The sequence below is a fragment of the Mobula hypostoma genome, chromosome 17 (genome assembly GCF_963921235.1).
Source record: "Mobula hypostoma chromosome 17, sMobHyp1.1, whole genome shotgun sequence".
Classification (NCBI taxonomy): Eukaryota; Metazoa; Chordata; class Chondrichthyes; order Myliobatiformes; family Myliobatidae; genus Mobula; species Mobula hypostoma.
In genome coordinates, this window is record NC_086113.1 from 6,071,809 (window position 1) to 6,095,393 (window position 23,585).

General features: G+C 38.7%; 1 protein-coding gene and 1 long non-coding RNA gene across 8 annotated transcripts in view; one reads left to right on the top strand and one right to left on the bottom strand.

The window, feature by feature from the left end:
* Positions 1–23,585, bottom strand: part of LOC134357810 (sodium bicarbonate cotransporter 3-like) — a 147,856-nt gene that overhangs the window by 74,811 nt on the left and 49,460 nt on the right. For 4 of the 7 annotated variants that reach the window (XM_063069485.1, XM_063069486.1, XM_063069489.1 and 1 more), the window contains exons 2-6: positions 16,287–16,368; positions 13,920–14,069; positions 9,336–9,474; positions 3,426–3,586; positions 244–432 (exon numbers count right to left, since the gene is read on the bottom strand). In XM_063069485.1, the coding sequence (XP_062925555.1) occupies positions 244–432; positions 3,426–3,586; positions 9,336–9,474; positions 13,920–14,069; positions 16,287–16,368 (721 nt within the window). The remainder of the gene's footprint in view (positions 1–243; positions 433–3,425; positions 3,587–9,335; positions 9,475–13,919; positions 14,070–16,286; positions 16,369–23,585) is intronic. The other 3 variants (XM_063069487.1, XM_063069488.1, XM_063069491.1) reach the window with 1 other exon arrangement.
* The window catches only part of LOC134357814 (uncharacterized), a 46,603-nt gene continuing 42,477 nt past the window's right edge, over positions 19,460–23,585 (top strand). Inside the window, exon 1 of the long non-coding RNA XR_010020733.1 lies at positions 19,460–19,888. This is a non-coding gene — a long non-coding RNA (uncharacterized LOC134357814). The remainder of the gene's footprint in view (positions 19,889–23,585) is intronic.

The window sequence follows — 23,585 nt, forward strand, 5'->3', positions numbered from 1 at the left end:
ACACAGCCACTTTGGGGTGGAAGGGTTGGAGGAAATGTATAGAAGAACTTCTGCCAACACTGTTACACAGTGAATTATTTATCTGCATGCCTGTTTAAAGAAAACATTAAAACCAATGGAACATGCTGTAAAACATAGCAAACCAAGCATTACCATTCTATATAAAATTGTAAATACCATTTTTTTCCTGGTATATTTACTCTGGAGAGATGTAAACAAATTGGAAACTACAAAACATCTCACCATTTCGTTCAAGCAAGTGAGGATCAGAATGTTTCTTGCCTATATCTGCAAAGGAGCGAACTATCGGGATGCGATTACTCAGCTTCTTCTCACTCTGATGATGGTGCTTCCTCAGTAGTGCCTCGCGCACTTTATCTCGCATGGTCTCATCCAGCTGCTCGGATGCTATCATGTTGTCCAGTACCATATCTAAAATACACATACAAGGGCAAGCAAGGAAGAAAAACACAATGAGCAGAAAACATCAACAAGTCACAAGGATAAAAAAGGCAGCAAGAAAGAAAGTAAGTTCATAACTATGAGGTACAGCAGGGATAGGAAATCGGTTATGACCTTATTCCTTGGAACATAGAAGATTAAGGGGAGATTTGATAAAGGTATACAAAATTATGAGGGGTATAGATAGGGTATATGCACAGGCTTTTTCCACTGAGGTTGGGTGTCATTGCAACTAAAGGTCCTGGGTTAAGGCTGATAGGTGAGAAATTTAGGGGTACACAAAGTGAAACTTCTTCACTCAGAGTGTGGAACGAGCTGCCAGCGCAAGTGGTGCATGTGAGCTTGATTTTAACATTTAAAAAAGTTTGGATAGACACATGGATGGTAGGGCCATTAATGGCTATGGTCTGAGTGCAGGTTGATGGGACTAGGCATTTTAAATAGTTTGGCATGGGCTAGATGGGCTGAATGGCCTGTTTCTGTGTTGTACTTCTCTATGACTATGGTTTGTGGCAACGTAGTTGAAACAAAAGCAAACATGAAAAGGCAAAACAAAAAAAATCATATCTTAAGTGCAGTTACCAAACTAGTTTAAGCCCACAAAGAATCAAAAAGATTAAAAAACTGCAGACGCTGAAAATCTAAAATAAGACTAAATGCAAGAAATTCTAAAGGTCGGGTGGCATCTATGGAGTGAGTGACTTGTCAGATTAATCACCTTCACCAGAATCAAGTTACCAAAATGCTTTAGTTCACATTTATCAAGATTAAGTTCCATCTGCCATTAATCTGAACAATATTAGACCCCTACAGCATGGAAACAGGACATTGGGCCCAACTTGTCCTTGCAAACTGTGCTACCTAGGGAGAAAGTTTCATCAGGCTGCAGCCTTCTAAACTTTTCCTATCCATGTACTTATCTCGATGGCTTTTAATGTTGCTAACGTGCCCATCTTAACCACTACTTCTGGCAGCTCATTCCAAATACACACCACCTGTTGTGTGAAGTAAATGCCGCTGATGTTCCTTTTAAACCTCTTGCCTCTGATCTTAAGCCGTGCCTTAATTTTAGCAACCTCGCCCTGAGATAAAATAAGCTACGTGCTTTCACTTTTAAGTCCCTTATGATCCATCCATCAGGTCACCCCTCAATCTCCAAAGGAATAAATTCCTACTCTACACAATCTCTCCTTATAACTTAGGCCCCAAGTCCAGGCAACATCCTGGTAAATCTTGTTTTGTAACCCAATAGTACCCTCCTTGATGTGCCTTAATAATCAGAATCATAATCAAGATCAGGTTTAATAGCCTGGCATATTTCATGAAATTTGTTGTTCTTGCATTCATATCTCAATTGTTGGTGCACTTGCCAAACAGCAAGGATCCCAGCATCACCACGGTGGTACACCATGAGTCACAGACTTCCAGTCACAAAAGCAACCCTCCACTATCACCATCTGCAAATCAGTTCAGAGGGAGCCAAATGTTTTAATGCGTGAATCATAAGTTGGCAGGCGACTTGTTAAAAAGATGGCACTGAGCCTCGGTCTCCATCGAGGTCATGGTTCGGACTTTGTTGCTGTTTGTTTAGGTTCATAGGGATGGTTCTGGGAACAGAGTGGGGAGTTAGGGGTCAGTTTAGGGTTTAAGGATAGGGATATGAGGAAGTTATACATTAGACAGGAGTCCACTTTGTTCTGCTGAAAATGGTGGGCATACTATATTGGTGCCAGATTGTGTGACGACATTTGCGGGCTATCCGCAGCACATCCTTTAGGCGAGTTGGTTGTTAACGCAAGTGACACATTTCACTGTATGTTTCAATGTACATGTGATAAATAAACCCTAAATCTTAAGTCTGAAACTTTAATATGCAGTTAAGGTGGCAAAAAGCAAAGGCCTTTTTGAAGTCCATGTAAACTACATTAGGTACACAGCCCCCATCAATATATTCTGTTAATAGTTTAAAAAAATTAATCAAATTAGTTATAGGATTTCCTTTCAGACCAAGTCTTGTTAACTAACCCGATTAACTTTTCCAAAGGTGAACTATTACAGCACCCTCTGAATTATCTTTCTAGTAAATTCCCTACACTGATACCAGAAGTCCTGAAATATGATCCTTTCCCACTCCGGTGAAGTTGCCTGACCCAATGATTATTTTCCAGCATTACAGTGTTTACTTTAATTAAAATCATTATTCTCTCTATATTTTCAAGTAAATATTGTAACTCCAGTTTACTATTCAATAGTCGTTTGTATGATATATAAAGTAGTGCACACAAGGTACAGATGTTAAAATTTTCTTCTGAAGAAACTTATCACATCAAAGAATAAATAAAAAGCAGACAGAGAACTCTATTGAAATGTTTAAGGGGAGCATGAGGGGGATCTTCTTCCCTCAGAGGGTGGTGAGAGTGTGGAACAAGCTGCTAGTGGAAGTGGTAGATGTGGGTTCGATAGCAACATTTGAGAAATTTAGATAGGTAGATGGATGGGAGCGTTATGGAGGGCTATGGTCTGGGTGCAGATCAATGAGACTCGGCAGAATAAGAGTTCAGCATGGAGTAGATGGGGTGTACTCCCTGCTTTTATGCTATAGGTAACAATTAATTCCAGTTTCACATAATGTAATTTCTCTGTGGTATTTTAAAACACAGAGTACACATTTAATCTGAAAGCTCTTAATGGCTGAAGTAACAAGGCAACCTATTGATTTATGTTGATGATAAAAATGGACTAAGTTCCCCCTCACATTCAGTTAGACCAACATTACCCAAACAGCAATGGCAAATTTCAGATCTACATTTTCATAAAATACTACATCACTACTATTCTAATGTTCATGGTTATTAAAAAGTTAATTTTAATTTTAATGATAGATAACTAAAGAATTGTGCCTAATACACACAACCTGTATGAATGGTAAAGTGAACACACAGCATCTGTGATTATGTACAAACCTGCTATTTCCTCCGTGGTACTAGCTCTCATGTCCAGCATGACTGTTCCATTTAATATGCAGCTTCTCAACTCAAACAGACTATGTAAAGAGAGGGTAGCTACATACGGTTTACTCCATCGCTCCCCTCCATCTTCCACATCCTCCTCAAATTTCAGCCATCTGAGATGAGAAGCAGGTCAATATATCCACATATTTATTACTGAATTATTTTTGAGGTTGCAATGGCATGTAAAGAGGGTACTCAAAAATAAACAAATGGTTTGAGTACTTACTCTAAAAATCAAATGGCAATTAAAACGAATTTATGATTAAAATCTTAATGCATAGTTGGAATCAATCTTATAATAGGTAGAACAGATCTGTCTGATTTACAGTATTTGACTACACACACCATTAGTATCTGTACAGTGCATGAGATTGTGTGACAAGATAAGTGGTTCAGGCATGAGAATGAATATATAGGACATTGTTTCTGAAGGACAATTATGTAAAATATTTACTTATAATTATAAGTAAAATATACTCACTTTGGTGGGAATGAAATTTAAAAAGTACTTTATTTTAATACTGGAATAATTTGTTACATCTTGATTGATGGATATCTTTTACCTGTTCTCATGAATTTTTGTGAATCTATGCCTCACTCACTCTACATTTGTGCTCTATTACGTATTGTTACTGGTACTGAAAAATAAAGGCTATATTTTGATAGCAGACAGGTTAGGCTGCAGACAAGAGCTGACAGTGCTGTTAAACATGATTGCAGATAGATGCAATCGGCATTCTTGACGTTTGCGAGAGATTACAGATAAGGAATGCTGAAGCAGTAGAGCAAATGAGATCACTACTTATCCGTAAATAGCTCACTGTTGTGCGGGATGCTTCTTTGAAAGTAGTTCAAGTCACAATCTTTCACACAGTGTCACTAAAGCTATCAAATAATCTTGGATGAATAGCTAAGTGACTTCTTCAGAGGACGTCGAGCACCTTTGCTCTGTCTGCGGCAACAGCGATGAATTCCTGGTGACCAGCCATTTTAATTCCAATTCTCATTCCCATTCCAACATGTCTGTCCATGACCTCTTCTACTGCCACAATGAGGCCACTCACAGGATGGAGCAGCATCAACTCATACTCCAGTTTATAATAATCCAACTTGACAGCATAAATATCAATTTTGCCAACCTGGTAATTTCTTCCACTCCCCTTCTTCCCTTTACCATTCCCCATTCTGACTTCTCTCCCACCCCTTCTCTTCTCCCCACCTGCCAATCACCTCCCTCTAGTTCCCCCACTCCTTCCCTTTCTCCCATGGTCCACTCTCCTATCAGATTCCTTCCTCTTCAGCCTTTTACTTTTTCCACCTCCGAGATTCTCACTTCATTCCCCCTTCCCCCTCACCTGGTTTCACCAATCACCTGCCAGCTTCTACTCCCTCCCTGCAACCCCACCACCTTATCCTGACTTCTTCCCCCTTCCTTTCTAGGCCTGATAAAAGGTCTTGGCCCAAAATGCCAACTGGTTATTTTCCTCCATAGATGCCCTGAGTTGCTGAGTTCCTCCAGCATTCTGCGTGTTACTTAAGAAGATGTCATTAAAATGGACACCTGGCATAGAAATTCAAAAATAAAAATGCTGAAAACAGAGCAGATCAGAAGAATCAACCCCTAATGCGTCAGTAATTTCTTCTAAGAAGCATCGTCAACAAGGAATAGCAACTCTGCTTCTCTCTGCAAAGGTGCTGTCTGACCAGTTGAGTACTTTCAGCTTTTTTCAGCTTCTTTTTGGATTCCCATATCCGTCTTGCTTTGCCTTTGGCCTTGCATTTTTCTTCTCACAATTCAGGAAAAGTGATATGTATTTTAAGAAAGGTCTCAGCCCAAAACGCCAACTGTTTATTCATTTCCATAGATGAGCTCCTCCAGCATTTTGTGGGTGTTGCTCTGGATTTCCAGCATCAGCTGAATCTCTTGCATTTACGACAGGCTTAACTTGGAGCAGATCAATATTGCACCAAATTCCAGGACCATTAGCAACAGCAACAAATGTATCCCTGCACTTTTGAAGATAATAATTTTCTGGAGTATAGTTTCGACATTAACAATAATAAAATATGTAAAATTTGTTCCAGCGTGGACTTTCAACATCTCCACTCAAAATAGCTAGGTTCCATTAACTTTGTTGCCAATGAAACCCCTCTTTTCGAAAGGCCAAAGCCTAATTCGCATTCCCTATCCTCATTGAGATGTAGCTTTGTCTGATCTCAAATACATATTTAGTCATTCATGCTCACGAAGGTCAAGGTCATCACCGTTCTCAGCTTCCTACTATCAGAATCATTCCGAGCTCCTATCACTGATCCATACCATATCAACATTTAGCACAGACGCCTCACCTAGGTAGGCAATCTCCAACCAAGAGATGATTCAGACAAGGCCATTGAGGAGTATAAAGGAGGTAGGAGAAAATGTAAAGTGGGAATCAGGAGGGCCAGAAAGTGCCATCCAATTTCCTCAGTCAGGAGAATTAAACAGAATTCAAAGGCATGTTATAAATATACTAAAAACAAGGGTATGCTTGAGGTGAGATTAGGACCATTTATGGACAAAGGAGGAACTTTATGCTTGGAGCCCGAGGAAATGGATTAGGTACTAATTGAGAATTTCACATTGGTATTCATTAATGACATGAAGGCTAGAAAGATCTTGGAGGGGTATGCTGACATCAAAGAAGAGGTGGTATTCAGGCTCTTGAAAAGCATCAAGATGGATCAGTCCCTGGGGTTTGATGTGATATATCCCATGTTACAGAGATATAAACTATAATATAATTTTTCTCCCCTGATTAAACATTCAATAACCCTTTTGTCATCTAAGGTTTCCTAATTTTGCCATCCTTGGCTTTACCCTTCCTGGAACATGCCAACCCTGAACTCTTATTAAGTCTCGTAAGTCTCCCACTGGTCAGATGGCATTTTAACATCTTCCCAATCTACTTCTGCCAGGATCTCTCTTGTGCTATGTAAAATCAGCCTTCCGCCAATTTAGGACCTTGAGGACCATGGGACTTGAAAACCAAACTTCCCTCTCTCCATAAATACTTTAAAACTTGAAGAATTATATTCAGGGTTTACAAAGTATTCCCCAACCAACACTTCCAATATATTCCTGGTTTCATTTCATACTGCAGGTAGCTCTGCTTGCAGCCTCAAATAACTTTGGAGTTTAGAAGTTCAGGGCTAACATGACCTCCAGAACAGTGTGGATGCTGCCCTGTAGTTAAATTTGTGGCTTAAATATGTGGCACAGCACACTAAGGATAAACTTCCCACACTGAACACATCCTGTTCATTATTTGTCACTGAAACGTGCGGAGAATTGTGTCTCAGAGGTTCTTTGCTGATATAGTCTCCTAAGAACTCTTCTTCCTATCCCATATCTTTATCTTTCATCTTTCATCTTGAGAAACAGCCAATAATGGATCCATTTTGGAGTGGAAACCTTAAGCTAATTTGTTTCCATTAGTTCCTAGTACATTACTTCCCACAGACATCAGCAAGACTAGCAAAAAGAAACTTGACTCAACATCAGCCCTTGATAGAAATCCCCAAACTCTCCCCCCCCATTCTATTATCTTAGACACTGCACTGTAAACACTTTAAACCACATTTTATAATACTGTTCACATTGTAGATACATGGCATTTATGCACATTTTATTCTATATCTGTACTTTAACCTGTGGGTTTTCATTTTATATAATTCTTTATTCTCATAATAGTTGAATATTGTTTTTTGCTGCATGTAGTGCCAACATACCCAACTTTGCCATATAAATGCATATGGTGAATAAAACTGATTCTTCCTTCCTTCACAACTAATCTTAAGAACTTTACAGGACATTTGTGAAGACACATGAAGTACCATGTATAGTTTTTTCCCTTAAGGATTTTCAGAAGTAATAGTACAAAAATAGAAAGAACAGGACAACCGTATATGATCTGGTTATAATTGGATATAACCAGGAGAACCAGCCCCATCCATCTGGATTATACAGGGCACTATCTTTGACCTCATCAAATATAGCAAAAAAAGACAGAGAAGAACAAAATCCAACCCAGATCAAATAATCTGTAGCTTTAGTTAGGGCCATTTTAATGCAAAACCTGCTCCTTAATCTGGATTTGGTAGGTTTGAATAAGTAGATGCAGAAGGACAACCATCATGACCTTGGGAGAAGACACTCAAGAAATTCTGAGGAGTGAGGAATGAAAAGTAGAATCTTATCAGCAACCTGAAAAGGTTGGGGATGATACCTTGGTGGAGAGAACATTTTAGAATTAAAAGGACACAAAAAATGGTATACATAAAGTTTGGTGAGAATGTGAGCCAAAGGAAAAAAAAGATGCTATGCACAAAGTTTGTTCAGAAGTCATGAGGAGAGGTTGAGGTGGAAACTCGCTAAAAACTGGAACAAGTAAAGGTCAAAGTTATACAAGAATAATTGGTCACACAAGACCAAAATCTAGTCATCTTACAAGCAATTTTAACAAGCTAATGAGTGCACAGCACCATAGAATCATAGCTGACAATTTAGTCAGATGTAAGGAGCTGGGATTTTTCCAGCCTAGCCCTAATTAACCTCCAAGACTAAGAAAGAAAACCATGACTTTTATACTACACTTCGATTAAACTGGAAACTACTTTTTACTTTCTACTGTTATCACGACACAAGACAAAAGCAGTAATCTTATAGATTAGGACATCGCCATCCTCTATCCTGGAATAATAATCACCAAAGCAAAACACTTACCAATGTAGGAGAATTGGCAGTTTTCCCTGAGCACATCGGAGTTTCAGATCACACTTATATATCACATATCTATACTGGATCAACAGCTCTTAGTGTACTAGGAATCACTGAACTCTGGCTGTTCTTAGTTATAACAGACATGATGTGTGAGAGAAATCTGATTATGGCCCAGCTCAATAGAATATGAGGAACTGAAGTAGACACTCCACTGCAGGAAACAGTGTTTTAAATCAGTTGCAATGGCTTCTAGTTGCTCTCAAAATTTTTACCGCGTGGTAATTATTTGCTTGACTCTACAACTCATGTTGTCAGAATTATTTATTTTTTTATTTGCACAATTCAGTTGTTTCTCAGTCTTGGTTTAAAAATGAACCTCAAGGTACTATAAGGTGACATATACAGCACGTGCTTTGATAATAAAATTTACTTTGACTTTGAATTTAAACACAGTTTTAATATTTGAGAGAAAATACTGTAAATGTTAATCTAAAGGACAACAGAAAATACTGACAATACTAAGCAGGAGCTAATTCCCAGTTCTGACGAAGGGTCTTTGACCTGAAATGGTAGCTCTGTTTCTCTTCCCACAGATGCAGCCTAACCTGCTGAGTACTTCAAGCATTTTCCACTTTTATTCTGAGATCGGAAGATTTTTAAATGGTCATTTTAGATCAATTAAAATCAACTCAATTGCAAGAATTAAACTTCACAAATCTGTTAATTGAAATTGGTTTTATGTTTTATATATCCTTGTGTTTTCAAATCAATTGATGTACAGTAAAAATGCCCTTGTTCCTAAAATCTGATGTTGAAAGATTACAACAAAAATGGATTTAGTAAATCTCCTAAGATTCTGATGCAGCATTAACAAAAATATATTAGTTGATCACAAAGACAATTCTTGGAGATAATCCCTTTTTAGCTTTTAGTAACAGGTAAAATGTTCTTTATTTCATGTACTATAATGTAGCAATAATTAATACTTTTCTGGTCAAATTCTCTATGTAACTGCAAAATATAAAAATGTAATTCCCTCTCAAGATAGACATGAATTAAAAAGAATGAATAATCTCTTCTATTGCAATAATAGTACTTACCGGGCGGTTTCTTTCCACTCACAATCTTCTCCATCACGGAAACAAAGTTCATCCAGTTCTGTAAAAAGATCATGAGGCATATGTTCCTCATCATCGTCTTCTATCCCCAGGATAAACTGGACACGTTGTGATGGAGTATCTGCAATGTTTTTTCAAAAAGAGAAGAATATTTGGTTTAAGCTCTGGTTTAAGTTGTTATGTAGTCCTAAGTTTTGATGGCACGTAATTGTTCAACTGCACTTGATTTAGGATCACCCAAAGGTAAGAACAGACTGAAAAGATAGAGTCACCCAACAAACAGTAGATCCAAGAAACTGTCATCTGTAAAAGTCAAAATAACTTGCTTGCTAATTTCCAGAGTAACTTAAAAATAATACTTTGACAACTGATAATTGCAATGTTTCCAGAATATTATAGGTGCTGCGAAAAAATTAATGGTGATTGAATGTTAGTTTATGTGGGCTGTGAACAATTTTACCAAGAAATCAAAAAAGTCTGAAGAAAAACTTTTTTTTAAATTCAGACTGGTCTTAATGTTAAATGAGATCACTTAAGTTTCTCATCATTTTAATCTCTCCGTGGGTTTATCCCTCTCCCTGTAACCACTTCCTACGTCAGCTCTCTGTCAGAAACTAATTTCAACCAGAAACGATTACTTCCAGTGTAATCAAATTTCTTCTGCCTCTACATTGGCAACTATGTAGCCCATTAACAGGCAACTTAAATTTTCTGTAAAGCTTTATTGGTATACTGCAATGACAGAGGAGTAAGAAGTAAGATTCAGTTTTGTTTTGGTATAATGATATATTCAAAGGTTCAAGACTTTTGCCAGTTAATAATATCTAATGCCCTGGGGATGACTTATCCACACAGGCAAAATATTTTGTAAAGATTTATTTAAGCTTTGCTGCATGATACTATTTACATCCAGAAGACCCAGCTGAAAGCCATGTTGAAAAGGCCTTTGTTTTAGAAGATCCACTCAAGCTATGTGAAAATAAAACTAGATGTTGTAAATCTAAAACAAAAGCAGAAAAAACTGGAAATATCCTGTGGATCATCAAGCTAAATGCTAGAATAAAAGGCCTCGCATTAACTGAAACATTAGCTCCCCCCACTCTCTTTCCACAGATGGGGCCTAATCTACTAAGTGGTGCCAGGTAATTTCTTTTATGCTATAGCCATCCATTGAACTAATAGGTGAGGACAGACAAGTGCAGTAGCTCATATGGGTCAATAAATTTAAACAAACTTCACAGAAATAAATACGAGATAGATGAGACTTCCAATCTTAATAAGGTTCTTACAGTTTTTTTTATAAAACCTTTCACAAGCAATTCACCAACTTGTCTCAGTGATATTTTGACTGGACAGTTTTGCACTTCTCTTACAGCTGTGAATTAGCTTTTTAAAGAGTTGGAGAGCATCCTCATCCCACCGTACTACTTGTAATCTAGACTACACCTCGTCCCGCCCTACTACTTGTAAAAACACCATCCCCTATTCTCAATTCCTCCATCCCCACCGCATCTGCTCTCAGGACGAGGTTTTTCATTCTAAAGTGAAGGAGATGTCCTCCTTTTTCAAAGAAAGGGGCTTCCCTTCCTCCACTATCAACACTGCCCTCAGCTGCACCTCTTCCATTTCACACAAGTCTGCTCTTATCCCATCCTCTCGCCACCCTACCAGGGCTAGGGTTCCTCTTATCCTCACTTACTACCCCACCAGGCTCTGCATCCAGCACATAATTCTCCGAAATCTCTGCCACCTCCAACTGGATCCCACCACCAAGCACATCTTTCCCTTCCCCCCCCCCCCCCCGGCCAGCTTTCTGCAGGGATCGCTCCCTACATGACTCCCTTGTCCATTCTCCCTCCCAACTGATCTCCCTCCTGGCATGCAGAATGGGTGGTATACTTGCCTCTACACCACCTCCCTCACTACCAGCCAGGGCCCTAAAAGGTCCTTCCAGGTGAGGCAATACTTCACCCGTGAGTCTGTTTGGGTCATTTACTGTGCTCGGTGCTCCCAGTGTGGCTTCCTGTACATCGGTAAGACGCGATGTAGATTGGGAGATCGCTTCGTGAAGCATCTACGCTCCATCTGCCAGAACAACCGGGATCTCCCAGTGGCCACCCATTTTAATTCCACTTCCCACTCCCATTCCGATACTTCCATTCACTGCCTCCTCCCCTGTCGGGACAAGGCTGCACTTAAGTTGGTGGAACATACCTTGTATTCCGCTTGGGTGGCCTCCAACCTGATGGCATGGACATCGATTTCTCAAACTTCCGATAATATACCACCCCACCTTCTCCATTTCGCATGCCCCTTCTGCTCTCTCACCTCATCTCCTTGCCCACCCATCGCCTCCCTCTGGTGCTCCCTCATTTTTCTTTCTTCCATGGCCTTCGGTCTCTGTCTCCAATCAACTTCCCAGCTCTTCACTTCATCCCTCCCCCTCCGGGTTTCACCCATCACCTGGTGGTTCTCTCTCCCTCCCCCACCTTTTAAATCGACTCCTCAGCATTTTTCCCCAGTCCTGCCGTAGGCTTTCAGCCCGAAATGTTGACTGTACTTTTTTCCATAGATACTGCCTAGCCTGCTAAGTTCCTCCCACATTTTGTATGTGTTGCTCGAGTTTTTTTTTTAAACGATCAGCTTTACCTTTATTTGCCATACGGAGATCAAAATAGAGTGAAATGCATCATTTTTCTTCAGATTAAATCAGTGAGAATTGTGCTGGGCAGCCTGCAGGTGTCACCACGCTTCTGGCACCAACGTAACAGGCCCACAACTTACTAACCCTAACTACACCTCTTTGAAATGTGGGAGAAAACTGGAGCACCTGTAGGAAACCTGCATGGTCACAGGGAGAACATACAAACTCCTCACAGAGAGCAGTGGGAGTAAAGTCCTGGTCACTGACACTGTAAAGTGATGTGCTACCATGCCTCCGTAGTCAGGAAGGCTTTGAAAGAAAAGTCACTAGTGGTCATTAGCTCTTTTCAAAAATGGGCATTGGAACAAGATAAAAGTAGGGAACAATCAGAAAAATACCAACAATTTTCAATAATTCTGCTTTATCAATATAATGTCAATAACACTGCACAGGTAACAAATTGCCAAAGAAGTGACTGATCCAAAGAGGAGGATATTTAAAGCATTACCGTAGAGGTACCTTTTAAGAAGAACCTTAAAGAGTGTTAGCAGAGAGGTGAGTTAGGGAGGACATTTTTAAGCTTAGGGCTGAGACAATGTTGCAAATGAAATGCTGATGAACAGTGGGCTAACAGTGAGAAGAATGGGAGTAATTAGGATATGGGCAGCAAAATTTTTAATCTGTTGAATTTTACTGAGGGTGAACGGGAGGTATGTTGAATAGGATATTTCCAGTTTTTTCTGCTTTTGTTTTAGATTTACAACATCTAGTTTTCACATAGCTTGAGTGGATCTTCTAAAACAAAGGCCGTTTCAACATGGCTTTCAGCTGGGTCTTCTGGATGTAAATGGTATCATGCAGACCCTGTTTCTGTGCTGTACTTTTTATGACTCTATGATTCTAAGATTCTGCAAATGCTGGAGAGATTCTGCACATGCTGGAAATTCACAGCAAAACATATGAAATGTTGGAGAAACTCAGCGCGTTAGGTCTGATGAAGGTTCTCTGCCCAAAACGTCAACTGTTTATTCCTCTCCATAGATGCTGCCTGACCTGACAATCCTTTATTAGTTAATTTGTCGCCACAACTATAATACTCCATCCCATCAATATCATTTTCAAATTTCCTTTGACCTTCCCTTATCTGGTCTTATTTCTCCTGTAAAGCAGTGACTAAAACTGCACATACTGCTGTCACTATGACTTAAATAAATGCAGTTATGGCATAAGTTTCTAATAAAATTCTGTGGTCAATAAAGGAAAAGTCTCTCTTGAGCCTTGGTGACTATCGACATAGAGTCATATAATCCCACAGCACAGAAGCAAGCCCTTCGGCCCATCAAATCCATGCCGAACTATTATTCTGCAAAGTCCCACCGACCTGTACCTGGACCATAGCCATCCATACACTTCCTGTCCACATACAAGTCCACACTTCACTTGAATGTTGAAATCAAATCCACATCCACCACTTCTGCTGGCAGATCATTCCACACTTTCACCACCTCCGAGTGAAGACGCTCTTTATCATGTTCCCCTTAAACATTACACCTTTCACCCTTGACCTCTAGTTCTAGTCTCATCCAACAGATGCTGCATGCATTTAACTCAATTTTATAGAATTCCATCAAAACTCCCCTCACATGTCTCAGTATGTTTTGGAACCTATGGAAAAGCAGATTCATCTGCTTCTCTACATCTTCTTCTTTACCCAGTTATTCTTCCAAAATACATTTCCTCACACTTCATTATCTGCCATCCTATCTGATCTGGTAAATTTTGATATCACATTGTTCCTCATCATTTGAGCAATTCATTAAATATTTAAAGTTCGAACCCTTGGAAAGCATTGCAAACACAATTGTCAAACACTTTAACGTCATTTATGCTTCAGCATAATAGTCCTCTTTTTCACTTCTTACCATATGAGGGAGACTCTCGTCCATCATCTTTATCTGAATCTTTCTCTTTTCCCTTTTTCTTATGATGATGTTTATGTCCACGATGCCTGTGACGCCTTCGGCTTTGCTTACCAAGCGGAACGTGCACACCAATGTATACTGCTCTATGACCTGGAATTTGAGACACATCTCAGTCAAAACTCATGCAAGCCACAGAAAAAACACTGATTTTGAAAAACAGGAAACAAAAGATGCTGAAGTTCAGAGCAACAAATAATCTGCTGGAGAAACTGAGGGGGTTAGCAATATCTTTGGGAGGAAAAGAATTTGACAATTAGAGGTCATGGGTTAAAGGTGAAAAGTTTAAGGGGAAGATGTGGGGAAAATTCTTCACTCAGAGGGTCATGAGAATGTGGAACAAGCTGCCAGAGCAAGCGATGGATGCAAAATCAATTTCTAGGTTTAAGAGAAGTTTGGATAGATGCACGGACAGTAGAGGTATGAAGGCTATGGTCCAGTGCAGGTCCATGGGAGTAGGCAGTCTAAATGGTTTAGCATGGACTAAATAGGGTAAAGACCCTGTTTCTGTGCTGTACTTTTTATGACTCTATGAGTCTAATTGACAACAGGTGCCACGGTAGCATAGTAGTTAGCACGATGCTATTGCAGTTTGGGACATTGGAGTTTGAAGTTCATTTCTGGTGTCCTTTATATGGAGTTTGTATGTTCTTGCCATGTGTGCATGGGTTTCCTGCGGGTGCTCCAGTTTTATACCACAGTTCAAAGATGTACCAGTTGGTATGTTAATTGGTCATTGTAAATCATCCTGTGATTAAGCCAGGGTTAAATAGGTGGATTGCTGGGTGGTGCGGCTCGTTGTGCAGGAAGTGCCTATTCCGCGCTCTCTCTCTAAATACATTTCATCCTGATGGATTGAAGATGGGGCAAGTTGTGGAGGATGATGTGTTGGATGTGGAGACTTCCAGGTGGTAGGGGAGAACAAGGGGAACCTGATCTCTGTTATGTTGGTGGAGGGTGGAGGTTCTTTATTTCATGTTGTTTTTCTAGTGTCTTAAGAGAAAAGATCATAATTATTTCATCAATTGATAGATCTAGGTATGTTTGTTGAATCATAGTCACAAAATCAGAGATACAACATGGAAACAAGCCCTTCAGCCCATTGAGTCCATGCTGACCAGTGACTACCCACTGAGACTAATCTGACATTTATCCTTTAAAAAAAATGCTCACATTCTCATCACTCCCAAGATCCACCCACTCATCCATTCACTATACAGTGGGCAATTAACCTACCAACCCATGTGGCTTTGGGATGTGGGAAGAAATTGCAGCACCCACAGAGACAGTCACAGTGACAACATACAAATTCCATTCAGGCAGCATGCAAGGCAGCTGTTCTTCCAATGAATCTTAATTCTGCTTTTCATTCATTCCATACCTTACATTCTTACATGGAATATTGGGATCACCAGTTGCTAAAACAATTTATGAGAGCCTCCAAAGATAGAAAACAACTCAACAAAAAACCATAAATCAAGAAATTGTGACATACACAGACCAATACACTTTGAAATTATTGCAGAAGAGTCTTTAAATAGTTTGGAGAATGGAAAAGGCAACATGAGAAGCAACACAAATTCTGAACATTCAATTGCTTTGTAAGTACAGAAAGACAAGTCAAATATCATTGGGCACCAATTTATCTTAAAGGAGTAAGTTCCAGGTTCACCCCAAGGAGGTGCTGTACTCTAAAACAGATTTCTCTGCATTAAAACATAAAACATTGAGGAGTACAGCCAGGAAAGGCCCTTCAGCCCACATTTTAACCTACTCTATGATCAATCTAACTCTTCCTTCCACATAGTCCTCCACTTTTCTATCATCCAAGAATATGTGCCTATCTAAGAATTTCTTAAACATCCCCAATGTATCTGCCTCTACCACCACCCCGACAGCGTGTTCCATGCACCCACCACTCTGTGTAAAGAAAAACTGCCCGATACACTCCCCTATACTTTCCTCCAACATCATGCTCTCTTGTATTAGTCATTTCCACTTTTTGAAAAAGTCTCTGGTTGTCTGGGGTACCCATGCCTTGTTCACCTCTATCAAGTCACCTCTCATCCTCCTTCATACCAAAGGGAATAGCCCTAGCTTGTTCAACTTTTCCTGGTAAAATATGCTCTCTAATCCAGGCAGCATCCTGGTAAATCTCTTCTGCACCCTCTCCAAAGTTTCTTTCCTATAATGAGACCAGAGCTTTTAATCTGAGATTAGAAAACAATTTGAAGTTCTTCTGTGAAACCCAATTATGACAAGCTTCGAAGCTCAAAATAGATTTCAAATACATCATCTTCTGCAACTTACTCTCCAGTTCTTCCTTCTCGAAGTTTGTATTGACAATTGTACTCGTTTTACCCAAATCCACGATAGCTTCTTCATCGTGTCGCTAAAATAAAGTTACAACATAATTAGAGCTCATTATTTATAACAAATATTTTAAAGTGTTTGGAGGGGATTACTCATGTATGGTATTATTGTACTGTTAAATGCAAGACAACAGACCTACATGCCCCTCACTTCAGAGGTGCAGATCTATGGCCAGTCCAATCTGAACTCCAGTAAACTATTCTATGCACATTCCCATTACTTATTCACAGGCTCAAGGACTCTATTCAAATTAAAATATGCTAATCCAGATGAACACAATTTTAAATTGTGGTTGAATTTTACATAGAACTAAAAATCCAGAAAAAAAAACTTCTATTACTCGTCTTGATAAAAGAGTGAGAAAGGTTTTTCTACATGTTGAAAATGAGTGTTTTGAAGCCAAATTACATCAGACAATTAAATATCTTCAACATTTATTCAATAATAAAGCTGTAATTAAAATTTGGAAGCCTAAAGACAGAGTATAATAATAGAAAACCCATGCTTAGAAATTGACTGATGACGTCTAAATAAAACTCACAACAGATGTCAAGTTCTAGAATTCAGCTGTCTTCTCAGGAGACAGTTTCATGGTTCTCTGCCACAGACTGACAGGCTTGGTTCACAAAAACTTAGTTGCTACAGCAGAAGTTGCAAATGTTAACCTAAGATGATCCTATAGGATTAAAGACTATTACAAAATCAGGACATAAGTATATTCTTATTAACTGCATTACACGCAAACATAATTTGTGTAAGAAATTATGTCCTGACTGCATGCTTTTCAACAATTTTATATTAATTGGGCAATATTTTGCAATGCGTCCAAGTTCAAGTTTATGTTTATGTTTAATTGTCCTTCAACTATAGACATCTATACAGCTAAATGAAACAGTGTTTCTCCAAGTGCAAGGTGCAAAACACAATACGTATAGTCACGCATAGCATATTTAGTTACCATAGCACATACAGACACAAAATAATATTTGCACAAGTCCCTGATAAAAAGTAAATCATCTAATTGTGGAAACAATTTCTTATTTAGTGTATATAGTCCTTGTTGCATTCGATGCAAAATAAATCTACATAGTTTTTAAATATCAGAAGTTCAATTACAAGTTCAGTAACTTCTTTAATGCTCTAGTCTAGAAGCTAATAATATTATTAGATATCATGATACAGAGCTTCCAAATTCAGTTTTCTGTGCTAAAATCATTGATTTCAGGAAGCAAACTTGAGATCATTCTATTAAACTGGGAAAAATAAAACAGACAATATTATTATGACTGCTCATAAATCCGAGCAGATAGCGGGGAAATGAAACCAGGGTTGGACTCAGCTGGTGACAATGTTAACAATCAAGTAGCCTGCCAACAAACTGTCTATACTTTGAATAAACAATTGTCCTTACATACCATAGACCAAATTATTTCCATATATAAAGGATTGTTGGGGGAGTGTAATGGGTGTGGAAAAGAATGTAAGTATGCAAATTGTTATAATTGTAACAAGAATACGTGCATCATCAGGGACCCCACCACTCAGGGTACACTCTCTTCTCACTGCTGCTATCAGTAAGGAGGTACAGGAGCCTTAGGACCCACACCACCAGGTTCAGAAAACAGTATTACCACTGAAACACAAGGCCTCGGAACCAGAGGGGATAACTTCACTTTGCCCATCACGGAAATATTCCCACATCCTATGGACTCACTTTCAAGGATTCTTGATCTTATATTCTTGATATTTTTCACTTCTTTATCTATAATTATTTTTTCTTTTTTTGTTTTTGCACAATGGTTGTTTATCCTGCTGGATGGGTGGTCTTTCATTGATTCTATGAAAGTGCTTGGATTTACCAAGTATGCCTGCAAGAAAATGAATCTCAGGGTTGTATATAGTAACATACATATACTTTGATATTAAATTTATCTTGAACTCTGAAGTATCAAAATAGTGCTTCAAACTTTGGCTGAATATCCAATAAAATTGTGCTCAAAGTATGGTTTTCCACAAGGTACCGTGTTAACACATCATGCTTTCATCAATTTCAGCATTCATTAACACATAACCCAATAAATGTTAAGCTGTCCCTATATCAAATAACACCTATTTATATCAATAACAAAATAAATTTATATAGCAGTAGGGAAATTCTAGGCAGTTTCTAGAGTAGGTTACATGGTTGGCACAACATTGTGGGCCGAAGGGCCTGTAATGTGCTGGAGATTTCTATGTTCTTTGTAACTTAACGGCATGTCCCAGGGCACTGACTTGTACAAAACCTATACTAAACTTATTGTTATTCTTGAGAACATAAGAATAAAACAAGCAGCCAAGGACAACCTAGTTACCAAATTATTTCACCCCATGCAGTCAATGATATCTCCTGGGATTTGGCCTAAATTGTTCGACCTTTCACAGAGAAAGGCCTAATAGGGATGAACTCACCAATGTCCTAGTTTCTATCATCACAATTCCTCCATTTTTCTTATCCCACTGTCAAACAAAGCATGAGGGGCAGAATTCTGATATGGACTCTCAATAATGTAGCTCTACTAACCCCAGACCCCATAAAGCTTTGAGGTAGTTAATAAAAGCAAGGCGTCTCTAATGATTTCCAACTAATGCTCTCCTTCAGTTGATGAATCAGTTGTCTTCCAGTTTGAAAAAGCACTAAGGGTGGAAAAGATATCACAATTTTTGCTCCTCAATAACCATTGCTACCAGACAGGCTTGCAACAGCGAATGAGGGAAAAGAGCAACTTGATATTTTTCCCCCAATATCAAATAACACCTATTTATAACAATAACAAAATAATAGAAAATGTGGACGTGTTCCATCTCCCTCTGCATTAAGTGGGATAGATTCAGAACTGGTCCATGAAGCAGTATAGTTATCAGCAGCATAGTACTCCACTATAATCTATAATACTGCAGCTGGCCACATTCCTTAGTGCACTGACACTGATTGAATGTGCTCTCTCCTGCGCCAGCACACCTTGGCTAGAGAAGCGAGTAGTTCTGTAGCCAAGTTTTTCAGTGCTGCAATCTGTTCCTAAAATGCATTTGCTAGGATTATGTTCCATCTGTTAACTTCTGTCCAACTTTCCATTTGATCTGTATATCACTGTAGCCTTACACAATCTTCCTTACTATCTGCAATATTGCCAAATTTTCATGTCAATTATAAACTTACTCATCATTCCTTCTACATTCATAATCAAGTAATTAATCTAGTGTGCTTTGATGTTTCAATGTACATGTGAACTAATCTAATCGACATTGAGTGGCCACGTTTTAAGTACAGGAGTGAAACCCAGTGTGATCTTCTGCTGCTGTAGCCTATCCATTTCAAGGTTCAAAGTGTTGTGCATTCAGAGTCGCTTTTCTGCACACCACTGTTTTCATCAAGTCAAGACAAATCGTGAAGTTTATTGTCATTTAACTACATATACATATATAATGTATATAAAAAAGAGACAACATTTCTTCGAACCAGGATGTAAAATACATGAACACATAACAACTTACTGAAGGTAAGGATAAAATCTACAGATGAATAACAAAAACAAATAACAAACTAAAGTGCATTAATATAAATAAAACAGAATAACCAGTGACACACGGACTACGATGCAGCCGGGAGTTCAGAAGCCTAATGGCCTGGGGTAGAAACTGTTTCTCATCCTGACTGTTCCAGCTTCTGCCTGATGGTAGAAAGTTATCTGAGTTACTGTCATCCTTCCGTCAGCTTGAACCAGTCTGGCCATTCTCCTCTGACCTCTCTTATTAACAAGGTGTTTTCGCCCACAGAACTATCGTTCACTGGATTTTTTTTTTGTACTATCATCTGTAAACTCTAGAAACTGTTGTGCATGAAAATCCCAGAGCAGCAGTTCCCGAGATACTCAAACAACTCCCTTGGGCACTAACAACTATTCCACGGTCAAAGTCAATTAGATCCGTATTTCTTCCCCGCTCTAATATTTGGTTTTAACAAATGAACCTCTTGACCATGTTTGCATGCTTTTACGTGTTGAGCTGTTGTCACATAATTAGTTGATTAGATATTTGCATTAATGATCCGGAGCATCTCTAAGTTGGATTGCCAACCACCATTATGGAGGATGGAAGGAGAGGAGAGAAGGAGGAGGGCAAGGAGGAGGCGGAGAAGTAGTACAGGTATACCTAATAAAGTGGCACTAATGGTATATCACTAGCAAAGGTCCTAACAACTGCAGTACACCATTGGTGTACTCACTCACATATGCCATGATTTTTTTTTGTGGCCACAGTACAATGCAATACATTAAATTACTACAGTACTGTGAATAGCGTTGGGCAATTACACAATTGGGAAGATTCCTATCTTCACTGAAAGCTGAAATGTTACTGTTAAGTATCTTCAATTAGAAGTACCAAGCAGAAGATGCTTCCTCCCAAGATGTCTATTGTCTGAAGAATGACTTTGATGACAACTCAACTCATTCAAGATCTAAAAATGACTATATTCAGCAGAGTAAAGATAATAAATCCTGACAAATCCTCATTGCAACACTAAAAGGGGCTTGCCTCTCTATCAAAGTGTGCTGGTGCAGGTATAATACCAACATCTTCACGTGACATAGAAGTTTCTCCACGTAATGGTTAGTTGGTTCATGGGATTGAAGGTCGGAAGCTAACCAAAAGAGCACTGGACAGAGGATACAAAAGAAAGCCAGAGGCTTTCCACAACAAATCATTCAAGTCAAAAATGGAAGTAACCCATGCTAAAAATATCAAAAGTTCATTTTACAAAGTGGTTTTAATAGTTGACTTGAAGCAACTATTGTAATGTGTTGCCACTCTTTAGTCAGTACTTAGATAGAAAATAATTTATCTAGTACTGACGAACTTGCAGAGTATTTACCACACATTGTTTATAATGATGTTTTTGTCCATTATTGTACAGAAAACTGAAGCACATGCAGCATTACACAACTGTTATAAACTCTCACTTCCCCTTTCACTTACCTAAGAGTTTAACTTAAAATAGAATGCTAAGATCAAAATTCTATTCTCATTGTAACTTAATCACAGGTCTTCAAATCTAAGGCAGTCAGTCAAAATAAATGATACAATGAAAACAAGTAAATGTTCCTCTATTGAAGCATGTGTATTCTGCATGGTTTCCTTCAGAAAAGTACTATGTTTCCTCAGCTGTGTCCCTTGAGATTGGAATTCAGAAGGTTTACCAGTAAACAGGCATGTGATGTTTCCCATGCTTGTCATGCACTTCAGCGTTGTCCACTGTAACCTGCAATGCTTCCGATACTTAGAGGTTTATCGCCCTGTATGCCAGTATGTGCCATTCTCTAATCAATGCAGTTTTTACTGAACAGTTATACTTGGATGTTTTAAACCATATGTTTGTGTATTTTTAAAACCTCTTTCTGGAAAACCAAAACATAGTTTGACCTCAAAAGTCAAAACTATTTTAAAAATCCAATCTGTATATTGCTATAATAGTTCATCTATTAAGAGTTAACTTTCCCCTAAAGTGCAGTTATTTCTCTGTGTGGTGTATCATCATATAGGTGGAAGAACTAAACATGTATGGGGGGGGGTTGGGGGGGAGGAGAAGGACAGAATAAGATGGCTAAAAATCAAAGAGAATGAAAAATTGGGAAAGCCAAAAGGAGGACAACACAGGACAAAGCAGGCAAAGGGATAGATGGTGTTACCAAGAGTGAAACTATTGCTAGTTTCTACCCAACCCTGGTCCTCAAAAACCTAGCTTGACCCCACAACCTCATATGTACTGTACATCCATGTGTTAAGATTTTTTAGCCTATCTTTCAATTGCAGCTGAGACAATAACTTGCCATCAATTACTTATACTGAGACCTCATACTAACTTTACCCCCAGTCATCTGTCATGCAGGAAACAGCACAAAGCAGGCTTTAAAAATAATCTTTTAAAAAGTTAATATCCTAGTCAGGATTGCATCACAAATGTTATCAACTATTTTCGTACAATTTTTCAAATTTAAATTCCAATTAAAACAAAAACAAGAATGATTGCACTATACCAAACAGAACCCAGTCAATTTCCTATTTGTTAAAATTTTTCATCCAACATTACCAATTCAAAGTGTAAAATCCCACCTACTTTCAACTCGTTTGTCTCAACTTAGACACAGGACAAATTACAATAATGATTTCATTAAATATCATGCCTAAATATCATCATCATCACCAGCATCAGGTGCCATGCCCAGTCTGAGCTTTGACTGCCATGGCCCACACACTCCTGTTTTGGGTCAAGTGGATCAATTCATTGGTATTCATTTCCAGTTCTCTGGCCGCGGTCTCCATCATCATTTATCTTTGCCTTCTTTTTGCTTTCTTCCCTTCAATCTTTCCCATAATTACCATGCATTCTAACTCCTCTTTCTTAATCACATGTCCAATGAAGTTATGTTGCCTTTTCATGATCTCATACATTATTTCGCTTTTTGTGCTTGCTCTGTTCATGACATCCTCGTTAGATATTCATTTCGTCCATGATATTCTTTGCATCCTCCTCAAAAACCACATCTCTGCTGCTTCGATTTGTTTCCTCATGTTACTAGATACTGCCCAAAATTCTGATCCATATAACATAACTGGATAAGCGTAACATTTCAGTACTCTGAGGCGGGTTGTCATGCCTAGTTGGTCAGTATACTCTTCATTCTCGTAAAGGTGTCTTTTGCCATCCCTATTCTTCTTTTGACGTCCATGTCGCACCTGCCATCTGATGTCACCCAGCTTCCTATGTAGCAAAAGTTCTGTACTTGTTTTATGTCTTCCCCATTTATTTTCAATGTGGTTTTGTGAAAGACAAAGGTATAAGAAACACAATATTGATGTTAAGGATACTATCAGAACGAGCTATTCAAGTGCAAAAAGATTTGTTTGTTTGTTTTATTAACTACACAAAAGCATTTGATAAAGTGAAGCACAATAAGTTATTTGAAATATTACAGGAAACTCTAGATCTAGATTCGAAAGACCTCCGCCTAATCAGAAATCTGTACTGGGAACAAACTGCTGCTGTAAGAATAGATGGAGAAGTGAGTCAGTTTACGAAAATCAAGGAAGCGTTAGACAAGGGTGTGTTTTCTCCCCTGATTTGTTTAATGTCTACAGTGAAACAATATTACAAAAAATAAGAGACATCTCGGGAATTAAAGTTGGCGCTGAAAACAT